Below are 19,817 nucleotides of genomic sequence, written 5' to 3' on the forward strand. Positions count from 1 at the left end.
CTTAATGCAGGACCTAATGAGGTAAGTGAGGCCTGAGCCCACAGAATCCCTCTCAGGGAATTCGCAGTTTAGGTCAAGCCACACTTTGGTGGGCCTCTCTTCACTTTGCTCTTACCTAATCAGGGGAAATCTGATTAACATATACAACAAAGCCTCAACGGGGGAAAAAAAGGTCACAAAAGGGCAGAGAAGGATTCACAGAAAAAGGAAGAGGACTTGCCAGTTCTTGACTAGTTAATTAGGGTCAGAACCGTACTGGGGATTTCCTATACCCTAAGTTTGTTAAGTGATTACATCGGTCTGGGGAAAAGGGATCTGCTCAGAGTGATTCAGTCAACTTTCTTAGTATCGGGTGGTGAATCGCATTTCCTCTCTGCTACCCTATATACTGACTAATGGGTGGCGTATGGGGGGTCTCCAAGAGGTGTGTTTACTCCAATTCAGAAGCTATAGGATTTCAGTAGGCCTTGGCCTGTTGGGCAATGTGAGGTTTCAATCTTCCTCTCTCAAATGAGTGGGGCTCTTATCAGTTATGAAGGGACTTCCCTTGGGACTTGTCACGACACCATACAGCAGAGATGGCAATTCGAGGGCAGTTTCTTGTTCTGCTTTGCCATCTTGGGGTGGCTCTGTAAAGCTTTCTGAACCTCTGACAAAAGAAAAATGTTCACAGGATTGATTACTACACACAATTCAGTGAAGACAACTGGGCAACCTGAATCAAATGTTGAGATGAAAGATAGGTGAGCTCTGATGACACACGTTTAAATTCTAGGTCTACAGGTAAAACTTTGTAAAGGGCCTTGCCTCAGCGACATCTGTACTGGGCCCTCCTTTGCTGAGAGCTTCTTACCCCAACCCTAGCACTCCAAGTCCCGAGAACTGCTCAATTTCATGGGAAAAAGTCTCTCTCTATATATGTATATATGTGTGTATATATGTATGTATATATATGTGTGCATATATATACACATACACATATTACAACAGACTGATTTTCATGATTTGTAACTATCCTTGTAGATAAAAAACGAAACCATTCGAATAGCTTAAAAACCTTGCCCACGTGGCTACTGGCATCAATATTCCACACAAGATTAAAATTACTTCCCAAGATGCACACCCTGCACTCCAGGTAATATTTCAATAACTTGATTAAAAATTTCTCAGAAGTCTATTAGAATCAGAAAACGCTCTGCGGTGTCGGTGAGGATTTTAAATTTTTGCAACGGAAACTTTTGGCTCCACGAACAGAAGAGCAAGAGCAAAAACTCAGTTAAATGCGTTCTTCCTCCATCCTTGCCTAGTCCAAAAGGAAAAAAAAAAAAAAGAATCAGAAAAAAGAAAAACTGTTTGGAAGAGTAGCGTTGAGGTTTGCTTTTTACTTGTTTTTCCTCTAGAACAGCCAGGTGGATTCACATGATCCAATTTTTTAATTGTCTTCTATGTCCCACTCCGAATAACCCGGATGCCCCAGCACAATCAGAGAGATCTTTTTTTTAAAAAAAATTTCAGCCTCCAAAGGTAGGAGGGGAGTGTTAGGGGAGAAAGCACTTTAATTAAAAATCAATAACTCGAGGTTTTTGGGCTACGGTTTGCCATTTCCTAATTAAGAAATGGGTTTGACAGTCCCTTTGTACACACTGCTAGGCAAACCCCAAAGGGTTGGCGGCTGTCCGGGCGATGACACTCCGGTCCCCTGCGAGACCCCGGGCCAGCCAGGCCCGTCCGCCGCCGGCCTCTGGGGTCCGTGCCCGGCTCGCGCAGACCTCTCGCTTCTCCCGGCTCTGTCTCCTGCGCTCAGCTCTGCTCGGGGCCGGCCGCCTCAGGCTCGCCGCCACCAGGTCGTTGCAAATACCTTTTCCCTCCCCGGGGCCCCAGCGCGCGGCCACCTCCCAGCCTCCCTCCCTCCCACCCTGGCAGCGGGGCCCTTTCCCGGCTCAGGAACAGCAGCAGCCCGGGCCGCGGCGGCAGGAAGCGAGGCCCTTGTTGCTGCTGTTCCCTGGCACGCCTCCCCGCCCTCCGGGGGCCGCCGCGGCTCTTCCGCGCTCCCTGGCACCCCCCTCCGCGCCTGCGCTGTGCCCCACGGGGGCGGGGCTCAGATTCCTGTCAGCGGCGGCGGCGGTGGCGGCGACCGTCAGTTTTCGCTGAGGAGAAACACGAAACGGACCCTTTGGCTCTCCCCCTTCCCCTTCCCCGTCCTGAACCCCTCTCCTGGTCACCGAGAATCAGTCCCCGTGGATTTCCCCCTCCACCTCGCCATCGTTTCCTCGGTCCTCGGCCCAGTGGAAGTCACTACCCTCGAGGAGGAGGCAGCGGCAGCCGCCCTCGCGTCGCCGCCCCCGGTTCGGTGCCCGCGGTCCCGGAGAGGAGGTGCCGCCGCCACCGCCGCTCCCCCCCTCCCGCTGCCCTCGGGCCGGGCTGGGTCGAGCTGCGATGCCCTCGGACTTCATCTCATTGCTCAGCGCGGACCTAGACCTGGAATCGCCCAAGTCCCTCTACTCGCGAGGTGAGTCAGGCTGGGGGGTGGGGGGTGGGGCGTGGGGGCGGGGAGACAGGGAGACAGGGCCAGGGGAGGCGAGGGGTCCCCGTCCTGCCGGGGGCGGCTGAGCCGCGACCCCCATGGCTTCTTTGGCCGGAGCGGGCAGAGGCCGAAGGGATCGGGGTGACGGTGGAGGGAGCGGGCGGAACAGTGGCGGCCCCTCCCCCGCGGAGCCGCCGGCCGCTCGGGGCCCAGATTCCGTCGGCCCCCGGGGCTCTGCGGCACCGGTCGCTCCTAGCCGCTCTCAGCCCGTCCGGCCCCGCCAGGCTCCGCGAGCCGCCGGCCCCGGCCTCCCGGGCTCGGGGATGGCCCCAGACTGGGCCCCGCGCTGGGGCCACCGCGATCGGGGCGCCGCGTCTTCTCTTACCGGGACCCTCCTCCCCAGCAAAGTTGCCCCCAAGCGGGCGGCGTGGCCTGGAGCCGGTTCTGGGTGCAGGGTCACCATTTTCCTCCCCTTCCAGCTTGTTTTTGCGCCGTCGTTCCACCCCCTCTCCCTCCGGCCTAGTCCACTCCCTCCCCATGTTGGGACAGCCCCCCTCGACCAGGCGTTCTTCCTTTCCTCGTCATCTTCTTGCTGGAAAGGGCCCGATGGAAAGGGCCCGAATTTTCTTTTCTTTTTTTTTTCTCTTCCCACCTCCGTGGCATTCTAATTACTTCTCCCTTCTCCTTTACAAAGATGGGGGTGCCCTCTCTGGATTGGTTTTATTCCTCTCCTCTCCCAGGAGGACCAGCCCAGGCACAGACGCTGTCCTTTGAGAATTTTCTCTGCTTTTCCGTTCAAGGGCTGGTTGCAGGGAGGGAGCTCAGGCAGAGACTTTTCATTTAAGAACTCTTTTGGCTAAGGCCTGCAGGGGATTCCCAGCATCTGAAATATTAGCACTGGAGCTGATCCCTACTCAGGTGAAATTCCTATACTGGACACCACAAGAATGTGTCAGAAGAGGTTCCCTGTGCAAGGGGCTTCAAAACCAAAATATTCTCACTGCGCTCTTTACCGCTTTTTAAACCACCGGGAGGGGGCAAAAGACATAACTGGGTTGTTAACTATTCATTTCACCGTGTAAAAAAAAATGTAGGTGTTTCTTCTGCTTTTGGTTTGATGTATCCATCCATTTGCTTATTCCACCCCCTCCAAAAAAGGGACTTCACCTTCCTACTAGTGTATCTAAATTGTTTAAGTGAATCAGAGTGAGATGGTTTACTCTGAAAGGTGCTGGACTTTACAGACTGACCATTGATTTTGTACACAGAGTCCTACTTAGTAATTGTAGCCATTGTCTGTTGCTCCATTGACTTTAGTTGGCAGCCACCATCCTGTAGGATGTTTTTCGGGCAACATTACCTGAGGTACTTTAGAAATATTGTAGTTTTGAATGTCAAAAAAAAAAAAAGAGACATATCAAGAGATGATTCTTAGAGCAGGGCTAATGTGTTAGAATTGAGTGCTAAAAATAGCCAAGACATTAACACCATTTGGGGAGTAATCATCAGATAATTTTCCATGAAACATATACTTTATGAAAATCTAAGTTTAGCTTCGAGACCAATGTAGAGACAATTCAGCCTCTTTTGCGGGGAATATATTCACAAATATGGGCTTTAGCGCTTAAAAATACACTGCAGTTGGCCGGGCGCGGTGGCTCACGCCTGTATTCCCCAGTACCGTGGGAGGCCGAGGCAGTTGGATCACCTGAGGTCGGGAGTTTGAGACCAGCCTGACCAATTTGGAGAAACCCCGTCACCCCGTCACTACTAAAAATACAAAATTAGCCGGGCGTGGTGGTGCATGCCTGTAATCCCAGCTACTCGGGAGGCTGAGGCAGGAGAACCGTTTGAATCCAGGAGGCGGAGGTTGCGGTGAGCCGAGATCGCACCATTGCACTCCAGCCTGGGCAGAAAGAACGAAACTCCGTTTCAAAATGTGTGTGTGTGTGTGTGTATATATATATGTGTGTGTGTGTGTGTGTGTGTGTGTGTGTGTGTGTATGTATGTATATATATATACACACACATTGCAGTTATATAAAAGATGTATGCTATCCTTGGCATTTTTTTCCTCATTCAGCATAAAAAGTACCTAATGCTTTTTGTGTTTTTCAGATTCTCTGAAGTTACACCCATCACAGAATTTTCATAGAGCTGGACTATTGGAAGGTCAGCAAAGTACCATTTTAAAGCATATTGTGTTAGTATGCAAAGGCTTTCTCTGAAATGGAGTTTAAATGGGAAAGTATGAAACTTTGCAAACTCACACAATGTAGTTTTCTCCTAAAGAGTCTGATCCTTCTTTTAGAGCAGCTGAATGTTTCAATGGGTTTTGTTGCTGCGTTTGATGTGCTTGTTGGCTGTTCTATCTGCTTTGAGAAACATTGGAAAAAAAATCATTTTAAATTATGTGTTGAGTGTTCTACTTTAGAATTCCAGACCTTCATTTTAGCTTTTTATACACAAAATAGAATGTGAAAAGGCCCAAACATTAACATGAATATAAAGGAGTGACACCAAACACATAATTAGTTTGAAAATTCAGAATTTAGAACATTTATATGCTGAGCATTTCAAAATATGTTAATTATTTATTGCAAAAGCATTGATGCCATTATTATTGCATTATACTTAAGGGTAAGGAAAGCCAAGTAATAGCGATGATGATTGAGCTATGCTTAGAAGAAAGGGTTTTAGAAAGTTCTGGAAATGTTAATAGAGTCTGTAGATTAGTTTAAACAGCTTACACTTACTTTAGAAAACTTTTGGCTTTGTGTGTGTGTGTTTTAACATTTTAAGACATAAAATAGTCTTGTGTTTTTGTAGATTTTGAAGTGATTTCACATATATCATCTTTAAATCTTTATAATTTTGGAATTGGACAGCAAAGATACTAATTTCCCCATTGTAGAGAAGAGAAACTAAGGCTGAAATTAAGAAACCAAAAAAGAAAAAAGTCCCACAGTAGAAGAAATAATACTTTCTGCGTTTCAGTTAGTGCTCTTTATGCAAAGCGGCCACTGTGAAATACATATGTAACCAGTAACAAACATTTTATGGTCTACTTTAAAAAGGCCCTAAATATTTAAGTTTGACTTGAGAAGATTTTTGCCTCCCTTGGAGGTAGTCCGGGATAGTGGGGGGAAAGTGGGTTTTGTAGTTGAGCTTAAATTTGAATACTAACTTAGCTACTTATTAGTTCTGTGACTTTGGGCAAGTGATTTTACCTCTCTAAACTTTAATATTCTTCCTGTTAAAATGTAGCTGTCTCTTAAATTTAGTGAGCTAATGTGTATTAAATTGCCTAGCATAGCGTCTAGCTTAATAAATGTTTTTTCCTTTAGTATCAGCTAAATTTTTTTAACAGTATAATTTAGAGCATATAAAATGTTCTCAAATAAATAATTGGTTAAATTTGTTTTGTACATATAAGAAGCCCATAGATATACATTAGTATGAAAATCAAATATTTTTAAAACTACAATTTGAAGTGAGAAATTTTTAGCAGTGTTTCTTAGTGAAGCAGATTTCTGGTTTTTATTCATATTCAATTTGTGACCATGTTGTAGAGACATATTTGTCTGTACAAACCCATCTCATTTCCTGGACAACAAACCATAGAGTGTCATAATCATAGAGATGATCAGGGAGGAGAAAGACATGAAGAAAAAAATTAGTGTTAATTATTTAAGCAAATATTTTTAGTGAGCTGATGGAAATACAGACAACCATTTAGCATGTTTATTTACATGTTTATGCCTAAATACTTTCGTTAATTTTTCATTTTAGTTAAGGGGATTCTCATTTAAAGTAAGGCTACCCTTTTAGAAATTATATATAAAATATAACATGTATAAGTATCAATTCTGTCATGTCCTTTAAAATGTTTTGAGACAGGGTGTCTTAAAAAAGTTGTTTGCTTCTGTATTGAAGTGTCTAATCTGTGCCACCTCGTTGCTATTTCTTTTTTATTATTGACATTTTAAAGAATACATAAAAGTAGAGAGAATAAAATAAGCCCCATATACCCATCACCACAGTTTAACCATTATCTAATCTTGCTTCTTTTATCCCTTCTTCTCTCTCAAGCTGGATTATTTTAAAACAAATATCAAACATCAGATCACTTCATACATAAGTATTTCTGTATTACAGTGACTTTCTTATATTAATTATTTAATTGTTAATATAATTATTAATTGTATTAATTTTTAATTACTCTGTATAGTTTATAAACTATTTCTTGGAATATTCTAGTTTATTTCAGCAAAGTCTCTTGTGACTCTCCTGCCCTCTTTTCAAGATAGAGTGCTGCAGGAGGCTACCGCTTCTAGTATATAGTATATCCTATAACCTATGTTGAAATTGTAGGCCATGCTGCTAGATTGGAGTTCATATTGTTGCTCTGACATTTACTTGTATGGCCTTAGCCTAATAATTTAATCTTTTTTGCTTCAATTTTCTCATCTTTAAACGGGAGCAATAATAGTGCCTCATCCTAGGTTTTTGTGAAGATTATTTGAGGCAAATTCGTGTAAAGCATTTAATTTAGCACATGCTAAGTGCTCAGTAAATGTTAGCTAAAGTTAAAAAATTTTTAAAAACTAAATGCTAGCTGTAGAGTGTTTACTGTGTGCCAAGAACTTTACAAATAAGAACTCCTGAGGTGGGCAGATCACTTGAGGTCAGGAGTTTGAGACCAGCCTGGCTAACATGGTGAAACCCCATCTCTACTTAAAAAAAAAAAAAAAAAAAAAAAGCCAGGCATGGTGGCATACACCTGTAATACCAACTACTCGGGATGCTGAGGCAGGAGAATCCCTTGAATCTGGGAGACAGAGGTTGTGGTGAGCCAAGATCACTCCACTGAACTCCAGCCTGGGTGACAGAGTGAGACTCTGTCTCAAAAAAAAAACAACAAACAAACAAACAAAATAAGAACTCAGCGAATTCTCCTGACTACCCTTTGAGATGGTTATTATTATCCCACTTTAGAGATGAGCAATTGAAGGCATAGGGAGTTTCAATAACTCACCCAGAGTCACAAGCTAGTAAATTGTAGAACCAGGATTCCAACCCAGGTAGTCTCACTTTAGCCTAGCCTCTTGACTACTGTGCTGTACTAACTCCCAATGGTATATACTATCAAGTTCTGTCTAGTAATATTTATGTATGCATGTTTTACATCAGTAGTCTAGATTTTCATCTATAAATAGTATTTAAAAACTTGGCCCAGAGTGAGGGGAATTTAAGTAATTGGTGTGATATAATTTAATTTTTTTATAGAACGTACGTTTTCCAAATTTAAAATTTTTTTTTGGGGGGGGGAAACAAGGTTGGAAAACCTGCACTTGGGTATTATTATTATTATTTATTATTATTATTTTTTTGAGATGGAGTCTTTGCTCTGTCGCCCAGGTTGGAGTGCAGTGGCACGATCTCAGCTCACTGCAAGCTCCACCTCCTGGGTTCACGCCATTCTCCTGCCTCAGCCTCCTGAGTAGCTGGGACTACAGGCGACTGCCACCACGCCCGGCTAATTTTTTTTGGATTTTTTAGTAGAAACAGGGTTTCACCATATTAGCCAGGATGGTCTCGATCTCCTGACCTCGTGATCTGCCTGCGTCAGCCTCCCAAAGTGCTGGGATTACAGGCGTGAGCCACCGCGCCTGGCCTGCACTTGGGTATTATTAAACTTTAGAAGTAGATTCAAAATGTCTACTATTCAACTGAGTTTGCATTTAACCTTCCTATCAAAACAGTGCTAGTCTTTCTTGCAACCTCTTTTTAAATTTAATACGATGATTGCCTGACAATGGGAAAAGGGTCCTGGCTAATTAATTAATGTTATAATACATGGCCATTAAATGATGTTTCTGGTAACCCCATAATTAACATGTGACACTCTTAATAAAATAAGTAAATAAAAATTATGCTGTTACAATTATATTCAAAGTAACTTGTGTTACAAAAATCCTGAACAAAAGTATACATCACAGATTTTCTATTTTTCAATTCTATTTTTGTATTTTCCATCTTTAAAGAACATGGTTTATATATTTTTTTAAAATAAAATTGTTTGCCGTTAGTAAGTTCAAATTCGAAGGCTAGGATTCCTTTTTGAAGTGCCTGGGAAAAAAATTCAGCTGCAGAGAAAAGGCACAATTTGTTATACATTCTATAATGAAAACTATTCATTTTGGCAAATGAAAAACTAGGATAGAAATGAAACTGAATGAATCATTCTAGAAATAGAGAAATATAAGATTATAGAAAAATCATAGATAAAACAGGAAAAATAAGAATATAAACAAATTGGAAAAATAGATAAATATAAACAATAGATTTAACAATTTTAATGATTTTAAAAGCATGAGTTAAGAGATTATATATCAAATGAAAGAACTGGTTAAATAAGAGCTAAATGCTGATCTGATACAATCTTTGTTATTTATTTATTTATTTATTTATTTTTGATACAGAGTCTCACTCTGTTGCCAGGCTGGAGTGCAGTGGCATGATCTCAGCTCACTGTAACCTCCACCTCCTGGGTTTAAGTGGTTGTCCTGCCTCAGCCTCCTGAGTAGCTGGGACTACAGGCGCGTGCCACCACATCCAGCTAATTCTTGTATTTTTAGTAGAGACAGGGTTTCACCATGTTGGCCAGGGTGGCCTCAATCCCTTGACCTCATGATCCACCCTCCATGGCTTCCCAAAAGTGCTAGGATTACGGGCATGTGCCAGCGCATCTGGCCACAATCTTTGTTTAAATTAAACATTTAAGACCGGAAGATTTTTAAAAGAAAATGTGAAATATGACAATGAGTTAAGAGAAAATAAGCTATGATTTTTTTTTTTACTACTGCTAATCTATTTGATATGGTACCATCCAGAATTATACTTCATAGTGCAAAAATGGAAAATCCTAAACATAGTAGCAATGTTTTATTGACTTTATAGAATATTTCTGATTTATATTTCTTCCTAGGGCCCTTGTTATATCATAGATCATAAATGCCTATAATATTTTATGTACAAAGATACCTTTTTGGAAAGGATTTCTTGAGAACATTTAACATGAAAAATAATCTATTGAATTCTTTTCTTGTTTAGTATCTAATAATCTCTGTGGATCCATGTCTAGTAAACTAAAAGTATTATGGAAATAATGAAGTTCAAACATGTCAAAAGTCATACCTAGTTCATCCCAGCTTCTTGTCTTTAGATCCATCTCTTTCTGATTGCTTACCATCTGTTTTTGTGTCCCTTCCTAAACTCTGCTTTCATTATTTTCACTCAATACTGGAATTCTATTGCTTATTTAAAATAAAAGGATATAAATTCATATTCTAATCCAGTGGTTCTTGGCCTGATTTTAATTTACTCTTGACTCTGATTATTCCAGGAGTCCCCTAAAATTTCAAAGTGGTAGTACAGAAAAACATTTCCCAGTGTGATTAGTATTATATATAAAAAACAGCCACTTTTTTTTTTTTTTTTTTTTTTTTTTGAGATAGAGTTTCGCTCTTGTTGCCCAGGCTGGAGTGCAATGGTGCAATCTCAGCTCACCGCAACTTCGCCTCCAGGTTCAAGCGATTTCCCTGCCTCAGCCTCCCAAGTAGCTGGGATTACAAGCGCGCACCACCACACCTGGCTAATACTGTATTTTTATTAGAGATAGGGGTTCTCCATGTTGGTCAGGTTGGTCTCGAACTCGTGACCTCAGGTGATCCACCCACCTCGGCCCCCCAAAGTGCTGGGATTACAGGCGTGAGCCACTGCGCCCGACCAAAACAGACACTTTTATATGAAAAAGTTGACTCCTCAGAGTATATTTTATATTAAGAGTAACAGGTAACTAGAAAAAAAAAAAGATTATTCAGTGGCATAGGACATAGACCTATTAACTTTAGAGAGGTAAAAGACATTTTTCAATAGAAATGTTGCTTATTAATTTATATTATTGTCTTTTCTTGCTGTTGCTAAGATTTTATTTCAAGTTACGCAAAGAAGGTTGCTGTGTCTTCTGTTTGCTTTTGTGTTAATAAAAGTCAAGTTTAAATAAACTAACAGAGTATAAGACCAATGATAATTATGTACTTGAGTGAAAAGGTAGAGATTTCTTCTATGAGTTAACTACAGATAATGGATCTAGCTTTCAGAATAAATAAACTTGATGTAATAAAGGATATATATATTTAATCATTTGAACTAAACATTTGTTACATGAGAGTTCAGTTACTTTTATTTGTTCTTAATAGCTTTTGAAAAATATATACTTTTCTCTTTTTTTTTTTGGTTTTTGAAACGGAGTTGTGCTCTGTCACCCAGGCTGGAGTGCAGTGGCACAATCTTGGCTTATTGCAACCTCTGTCACCCAGGTTCAAGCAATTCTCCCACCAGAGCCTCCCAAGTAGCTGGGATTACAGGCACGCACCACCATGTCCAGCTAATTTTTTGTATTTTTTTAGTAGAGATGGGGTTTCACCATGTTGGCCAGGATGGTCTCGAACTCCTGACCTCGGGTGATCTGCCTCCCTCAGCCTCCCAAAGTGCTGGGATTACAGGTGTGAGCCACTGGGCCCGGCTGATTATGCTTATCTTTATAAAATTAGTTTTACAGGAGGCTGAGGTGGGAGGATCATCTGAGCCCAGGACGTCAAGGCTGCATTGAGCCTGCATGATCATGGGATCATGCCACTGCACTCCAGCCTGGGCAACAGAGCAAGACCCTGTCTTAAAAAATAATAATAATAAAATAAATAAATAAAGCAAGAGAAGAAAAAAATTTAGTTTTAATAAAAAAACTGCACCTGAGGCAATCTTTGTAGGACATGCTAGTCAAAAGAATAAATTCAGTGTTAGTAATAATTGAAAACCTTTTTTGAGCAATTTATATGTCAAGCAGTTTATGTTTAACACCATTTTACATATATTTTTCACATTTAACTCTTAGAAAAATCCTGCGATGTAGTACCAGTATCCCTATTTCATAAATGAGCAAACTGAGGTACAGAGGGATCCACTAATTTTCCCAAGGGCACATATCTCGTGGATGAGGCTGGAATTTGAACTTCACCAGTTTTACCCCAGAGCTGTGAGATTATATTGACTGTCTTACAGTCAGTAAGAACATTTGAGGCCGGGGTCGGTGGCTCACGCCTGTAATCCCAGCACTTTGGGAGGCCGAGGTGGGCGGATCACGAGGTCAGGAGATCGCGATCATCCTGGCCAACATGGTGAAACCCCGTCTCTACTAAAAAAATACAAAAAAATTAGCTGGGCGTGGTGGGCGGGCACCTGTAGTCCCCTGAGGCAGGAGAATGGCTTGAACCCGGAAGGTGGAGCTTTCAGGGAGCGGAGATGGCGCCTCTGCACTCCAGCCTGGGCGACAGAGTGAGACTCCGTCTCAAAAAAAAAAAAAAAAAAAAAAAAAAAGAACGTTTGAAATTGGCATTTGTACTTTGGGCCCTAATAAGATTACACCATTGTTCGGATGGTATAAAAAGAATAGTTTGTGTAGGATTCTTTACTAAGCAGCTTCCATAAAATAATGAGACAAATTTTATAAACTACATACAAAAATTCATAAAGAATATGATTGTGACTCTTTTGGGGAAGATTTTAATACTCAAAATTAGCAAATCATTGCCTGGCTTTGGTGAGTGTCTTTAACATTTAGAGGAAGTGATGGCTGATCAAAACACCTATGTTGGCCTAGCTCAGTGGCTCACGCCTGTAATCCCAGCACTTTGGGAGGCTGAGGTGGGCGGATCACTTGAACTCAGGAGTTCGAGATCAGCCTGGACAACGTAGTGAAACCCCCTCTCTACCAAAATTAGCCAGGGATGGTGTTACGCACCTGTAGTCCCAGCTACTTGGGAGGCAGGCTGAGGTGAGAGGATCACATGAGCCCAGGAGGTCAAGAAATACCTCTGTCCTGGCTGATGATGGGACTCAGAAGTGAAAAGTAGGAGAAGGCTAAGCAGAAGCCACCACCTAAGGGGAATTACTTTAGAAATGAAGGTGCCGTGGGGCTCTTGATTTCTTTGGCAGTAGTTTTATGGAAGCATGGATGCCATTGTTCCCTATTTCTGCTAGTATGTTTCAGAGACAAAGTAAATTCAAGAAGAGATGAGCAACAGAAGAAATAGTACTAATGTGAGCTATGTGAATAGTGGTATTTTGCATAGAGCCTTTATTAATTTACTTTGGTTCTTTCTGCTTTGTCTTTTTTAATCTGCCCCTTTCACCCCGTGTATCCGTTTTCTCACGGTAGTCTATACATTTTGTTGTTCTGCTATGGCATCTTGTATCCTTTCTCTATTTCCCGTCTTCTGAAAAACAAACATCTATAAAGGAGGTTTGCTATTGTAAATTGTAGTTTAGAAGTTAACCCTCCCCCTGTGGTTTAGTCTCTTCTAATAAGCTATAAGCAACATGGGCCAGAACCTATGTGTAAATTCATCTTGAGTGAATGAATAAATAACACTATTATGGCTAAGTAACCTATACTTGCACATATACATGAAAAATATATGGTTGGCTATATTATGGAATAATATAGGAATCTATAAAAGAACAAAAAATTTATTACCTTTATACCCAGTTTTAAAAATACTGTGTTCCCTTTTAGAAGGTTGTGGTGCTTGAACGACAACAAAAAGGTAAAGAGTACGCACTGTATAGACCCATTTATGTGAAGTTCTTTAAAAGACAAACCTATGGTAAGAAAAAGCAGATCAGTAGTTGCCTGGGGCTGGAGTGGGCAGGATTAACTACAAAGGACCAAAAGTAGCTTTACGGAATGATTGAAATGTTCTCTATCTTGACCATGTGATTACACAAACATACATATTTTTTTAAAAAACTCATAGAACATTTAAAATGGGTGCATTTCTATACTTCTATAAAGGACATGGGTTGTATATATTCTGCCACTGCACTCCAGCCTGGGCAACAGAAGAAACAGTATTAATGTAAGCTATATGAATAGTGATATTTTGCTATTTTGGGAAGCTGAGGTGGGAGGATCACTTGAACCCAGGAGGTAGAGGATGCAGTGAGCAGAGATCGTGCCACTGCCCTCCAGCCTGGGTGACAGTGAGACCCTGTCTCAAAAAAAAATTTTTTTTTTTACCTGTACTGAACATGTACAGACTTCTTTTTCTTGTTGTTATTCCCTAAGTGATGCAGTGTAACAGCTATTTATGTAGCACTTACATTGTATTAGGTATAAGTAATCTAGAGATGATTTAAAGTATATAGGAGGATGTGCATAGGTTATATGCAAATACAAAACCATTTTATATTAGGGACTTGAGCATCTGGAAATTTTGCGGGAAGTCCTGCAACCCATCTCCAACAGATACCAAGGGATGACTGTACTCTGATATATAGTTTCTATAGTTAAGCATAAAGGTGAAAACAGAATATGAGTTTTTGGTCCCTTACAAGTGAGTACTATCTTGTGCTTAACTATGTATCATAAATACTAATTTTGAGTAAAATTCAAATGTGCCCATAGTCATATATATACTGTATTCTGATAGCTAGTTTGAGATATTAGGCATTAAAATGCTTTTATTAGCAATTCAATAGAACACTTAAAATTTGTTGGTAGAAGACTGATTACATAACTCAAATTATTTGTTTGAATTAAAGTTTTCATTACAGTCATCTAAGTCAATAAAACTCGTGTTTAAGTGTGTCTTATGACAGCGACCATAAGCCAAACATAGACTTAAGCCAACAAATAGCTACCCTTTACAATGGAGTTGTGAATTTGTTAATGTTTTTCTTTTCTCCAGTTTATAAGTAGCAACTTGTTGGATTGTCATTCTGAAACACTGAAACAAAGATTTTCCTTGAAAAAAAAAATACTATGGTAAAATGGAATGAATAATAAATTAATTTTCCCAAATGTCAATATTCAACTTATAAACACCTTGATAATTGACATTTGTAAGAACTTTAGAAACACTATAAAAGTTGCATCTGAATAAGTTTTTTTTTTTTTTTTTTTTTTGAGACGGAGTCTGGCTCTGTCACCCAGGCTGGAGTGCAGTGGCGCAATCTCGGCTCACTGCAAGCTCCTCCTCCCAGGCTCAAGTGATTCTCCTGCTTCAGCCTCCCAAGTAGCTGGGACTACAGGCCTGCGCCACTACACCTGGCTAACTTTTTATATTTTTAGTAGAGACGGGGTTTCACCATATTGCCCGGGCTGGTCTGGAACTCCTGACCTTGTGATCCGCCTGTCTCAGCCTCCCAAAGTACTGGGATTACAGGCACCGGCCACTGCGCCTGGCCATAAGTTTTAATAAAATTATATTGTGAACTCCAAGACATTTTTCTGTATTCTTTTTTGTGTCTGTTATTAAATTATATTCTCTGGAATATTGGGCTAACGTAGGGTGAATGGATGGGAAAATAAACACAGATGTAATTTTATAATTATTTTTAAAGAACTTTTCATTTTCTTAGTTAATTTTTGCCTATAATATTGGGTAAGGATGAGAATTTATATGTAATATTTGAATTATAGATGCTTGGGATAAAATGACTTCTTAATTCCTTAAAAAACTAATTATTGCTTTTTTAAAAACTAGGTAATTAGGTAGTTGAAAGACAGAATGTCATTAAGTTAACTAAATTACCACTGTATTACAGTAAATACAAACAACATGCTTACAGTGTAAACTATGGTAAATAAAAACTAAAAAAACACTTCCTTGAAAGTATTTTTTAACCAAACTTCACAAGGATGGATAGAATTAACACTATAAATTCTGTACAGAAAAAAAATAGTGCATACTAAATTGAGAACAGATGCACAGAAGTGCTACTTTTAGAAATTAAAAAATGGTAAAGATGATAATAGGCAGATCAGAAGTCCCACATATTTATCAGGGTTGTAAATAAAAACCCAGTTCAAAAACATGCATTACTAACTGGCTGTGTGATTTTTAGGCAAGTTACTTAACCTTTCTGTGACTGTTTGTTCTTGTAAAATAGGAATAATAGACTTATAGAACTGTAACGAGGAATGGATGAGTTAATATTTCTAAAGCATTTGGAATAGTGCTTGACACATAGTAAGTGCTATATGAGTGCTTCTTAAATAAGCAAAATAAAAGTATGTACCCAGAGGAAAATTACTTGGCAAACATACTTAGAATGTAGCAAGAAACCAGGATTTTATTAGCATAAGCTTCAGAACAACTCAAGTGTTGCTAAATTTACATTACATTACATATTAATGTAATAAGTATTTTAATGTAATATGTATTTTAATATGTAATGTAATTACATATTAAATATGTATATAATTACTTTTAATATGTAATGTAATGTAACTACATTACATATTAAAAGTTTAGGGCTGGACATGGTAGCTCCTGCCTGTAATCCCAGCACTTTGGGAGGCCAAGGTGGGTGGATTACCTAAGGTCAGGAGTTCAAGACCAGCCTGGGCAATACAGTGAAACTGCATCTCTACTAAAAAATACAAAAAAATTAGCCGGGCTTGGTGGCGTGTGCCTGTAGTCCCAGCTACTCAGGAGGCTGAGGCAGGAGAAATGCTTGAACCCAGGAGGTGGAGGTTGTGGTGAGCCAAGCTCTTGCCAGTGCACTCTAGCCTGGGCGACAAGAGCGAAACTAAAAAAAAAAAAAAAAAGTTTAGGCATTTATAGCACTGTGTTGCGCAGGGTTTATCTTCCTAAAATACAAATCCAAACTTATCACTTGCTTAAATAATCCTTTAGTAGTATCCGTGGGTTTTAGGATGAAATCCAAATTCTTTTTATTTTTGAGGTGGTGTCTCGCTCTGTCACCCAGGCTGGTGTTCAGTGGCATGATCTCGGCTCGCTGCAAGCTCTGCCTCCCAGGTTCACGCCATTCTCCGGCCTCAGCCTCCCGAGTAGCTGGGACTACAGGTGCCCGCCACCACGCCCGGCTAATTTTCTGTGTTTTTAGTAGAGACAGGGTTTCACCATGTTAGCCAGGATGGTCTCGATCTCCTGAACTCTTGATCCGCCCACCTTGGCCTCCCGGAGAGCTGGGATTACAGGCATGAGCTGCCGCACCCGGCCGAAATCCAAATTCTTAAAACCTGGGTCCTCATTATATTTCTTAAAAAAATTGAGAAAAAATTCGGTTAACAAAGTTCATTTCGTTTGTTTGTTTTGTTTTTGAGACAGGGTCTCACTCTATCACCTAGGCTGGAATGCAGTGGTGCGATCCTGGCGCACTGCAACCTCCGCCTCCTGGGTTCAAGTGATTCTCATGCCTCACCACCTGAGTAGCTGGGACTACAGGAGTGTGCCACCACGCCAGGCTAATTTTTTGTATTTTTAGTAGAGGTGGGGTTTTGTTATGTTGGCCAGGGTGGTCTCGAACTCCCGACCTCAAGTGATCCGCCTGCCTTGGCCTCCCAAAGTGCTGGGATTACAGGCATGAGCTACTGCGCCCAGCTAAAGTTAATCGTTTTAACCATTTTAAAGTGTGCAATTCAATGGTTTTTAGTATATTCAAATGTAGTGCAACCATCATCATTATCACATTCTAGAACATTTTTATCATCCCCAGCAAAGAAATCTCTTACCCATTAAGTAGTCATTCTCCATTTGCCTCTTCCCTCAGGTCCTGGCAACCGTTTGTTAACTTTCTGCCTCTATGGATTTGCCTGATTGTAGACATTTCATGTAAAAGGAATCCTACAATATGTGGTCTTTAGTGACTGGCTTGTTTGACTTAGCATAATATTTTCAAGTTCATCCATGTTGTAGTATGCATCAGTAATTCATTCCTTTTTATTGCAGAATAGTATTCCATTTTATGGATATAGCACATTTTGTTTATCTATTCATTAGTTGATGGATATTTGTGTCATTTCCATATTTTGACTGTCATGAACAATGCTGCTGTGAACATTCATGTACAAGTTTTTGTATAGACAGATGTTTTCATTTCTCTTGGGTCTGTCTATACATAGGAGTGGAATTATTGGGTCATATGGTAACTCTATATTTAACTTTCTAAGAAACTGCCAAACTGCTTTCCATGATGGCTGCACCATTTTTTCATTTTTACCAGCAGTGTATGAAGGTTCAGATTTTTTCAAAATTTTTTGCCAGTACCTATCTGTCTTTTTAATAAAGCCATCCTAGTGGGTATGAATTGGTATTTCTTGTGATTTTGAGTAAATGTCTCTGATGACTAATGACATTGAGCATCCTTTCATGTGATTACTAGACAGTAGTATTAATATATCTTTGGAGAAATGCCTATTCAAGGCTTTTGTGAACTTTTTATGATGAAAAAATCTTAAAAATTATATATTTATCATGTACAACATGTTTTGAAATATGTATACATTGGCTAATTTGAGCTTATTAACATATGCATTAACTTTTTTTGGTGAGAACACTTAAAATCTATTTTCTTAGTGATTTTCAAGAATGTAATACATTGTTATTAATTTTTCTCACTTTAAAATTGGGTTATTAGGCCGGGTGGGCGCAGTGGCTCATGCCTGTAATCCCAGCACTTTGTGAGGCCGAGGAGGGCAGATCATTTGAGGTCAGGAGTTCAGGACCAGGCTGGGCAACATGGTGAAACCCCGTCTCTGCTAAAAATATAAAAATTAGCCAGGTGTGGTGGTGCATGCTTGTAATCCCAGCTGCTCAGGAGGCTGAGGCAGGAGAATTGTTTGAACCTAGGAGGGGGATTTTGCAGTGAGTCGAGATCGTGCATCTGTACTCCAGCCTGAGCAACAGAGCGAGTCTCTGTCTCAAATAAATAAGTAAATAAATAAAATAAAATAAAATTGGGTTGTCATCTTATTCTTGAATTGTAAGGGGGTAGTGTCATTTGATGCACAAATATTTTAATTTTGATAAAAGCCAATTTATTTTTTCTTTGTTGCTCATGCTTTGGTGTCATATTTTAAAAACTATTGCCTAGCCCAGGGTCACACAGGTATACCTATGTTTTTTTCTAGGAACTTTATAATCTTAGCTCTTACATTTAGGTATTTGATCCATTTTGAGCTAAATTTGTATATTGTGTGAGGTAAGAGCCTAACAGCTTCATTGTTTTGCATGTGCATATCTAGTTGCCTGAGCACTATTTGTTGAAAAGACTTGTTTCCCCCATTGAATGGTCTTGGCACTCTTGTCAAAAATTAATTGGGCATAGATGTATGGCTTTTTTTTTTTTTGTCTTCTGGACTCTCAGTTCTATTCCATTTATCTATATGTCTATCCCATGTCAATACCATATTGTGTTATTACTGTAGCTTTGTAGAAGTTTTGAAATTAGGAAGCGTGAGCCTTCCAACTTTTTTTCTTCTTTTGTAGGATTGTTTCGGCTATTTAATGTCTCTTGAATTTTTATATAAATTTTAGGAACAGCTTCTCAATTTCTACAAAGAAGTCAGCTGTGATTTTAGTAAGAATTCTGTTGAATCTGTAGGCTAATCTGTGGAGTATTACCATCTTAATAATATTAAATATTTTTGTCCATGAACATGGAATGTCTTTTTATTTTTTTTAGATCTTTATTTCAACAATTATTTTAAAAATTTATTTATAACTATTCCATTCTTTTTTAATCATTGTTTTTTAAGTGTTAATAAAATTATGGAAATAATTTGAAGAAAGGTTTGTCAAAATTTAGGAAAGCTCTTATTTATTAAATTTCTGTTTTATTTATTTAAATTTATTTATTAAATTTCTGTTTTTTAAGGGATGGGGTCTCATTCTGTCACCCTGGCTGCTGGAGTGCAGTGGCATGAGCATGAATCACTGTAGTCTTGAACTCCTGGGCTAAAGCAATCCTCCTGCCTCAGCCTCCTGAGTAGCTGGGACAACTCAGTGTTTACAGGTGTATAACACCATGCCCAGCTAATTTAAAAAAAAAAAAAATTGTAGGGATGGATTCTTCTCTGTTGCCCAGGCTGATCTTGAACTCTTGGCCTCAAGTGATCCTCCCATCTCATTCTTCCAAAATGCTGGGAATATAGGCATGAGCCTCAAGGCCTAGCTGAGCTTTTGTATTTAAACACAAGATTATGCATGTGTTAAGGGAAAGAAACCTAGCATATGATAAAATCTGTAAAATATTAGAATCAGTCATAGATGTAAAGCTGCAGTAAACAATAAAGAACATCTAGTGAAGTCCAGTTTTGCTTAAATAGTTATACTGGATGGTAAGCTTCTTAAGGGCATTGACTATACCTTGCATTTTTGTAACACTTGGCACAAATGCTTTGTATTTGAAAGGTTCTTGA

At 39.8% G+C, this 19,817-nt stretch overlaps 1 protein-coding gene across 19 annotated transcripts in view; it reads left to right on the forward strand.

Moving 5' to 3' along the window:
• The first annotated feature begins 2,066 nt into the window (after window positions 1-2,066).
• Window positions 2,067-19,817, forward strand: part of NFAT5 (nuclear factor of activated T cells 5) — a 136,509-nt gene continuing 118,758 nt past the window's right edge. For 3 of the 19 annotated variants that reach the window (XM_063797337.1, XM_016930083.4, XM_016930086.4), the window contains exons 1-2: window positions 2,079-2,509; window positions 4,643-4,696. Coding sequence is in view for 5 of the 19 variants with exons in the window: in XM_016930083.4 (XP_016785572.1) it covers window positions 2,437-2,509; window positions 4,643-4,696 (127 nt within the window). In the remaining 14 variants the exon portion in view is untranslated. Of the gene's footprint in view, window positions 2,510-4,642; window positions 4,697-19,817 lie in introns of all 19 variants that reach the window. The other 16 variants (XM_063797330.1, XM_063797341.1, XM_063797346.1 and 13 more) reach the window with 10 other exon arrangements.

The sequence above is a fragment of the Pan troglodytes genome, chromosome 18 (assembly GCF_028858775.2).
Source record: "Pan troglodytes isolate AG18354 chromosome 18, NHGRI_mPanTro3-v2.0_pri, whole genome shotgun sequence".
Taxonomy (NCBI): domain Eukaryota; kingdom Metazoa; phylum Chordata; class Mammalia; order Primates; family Hominidae; genus Pan; species Pan troglodytes.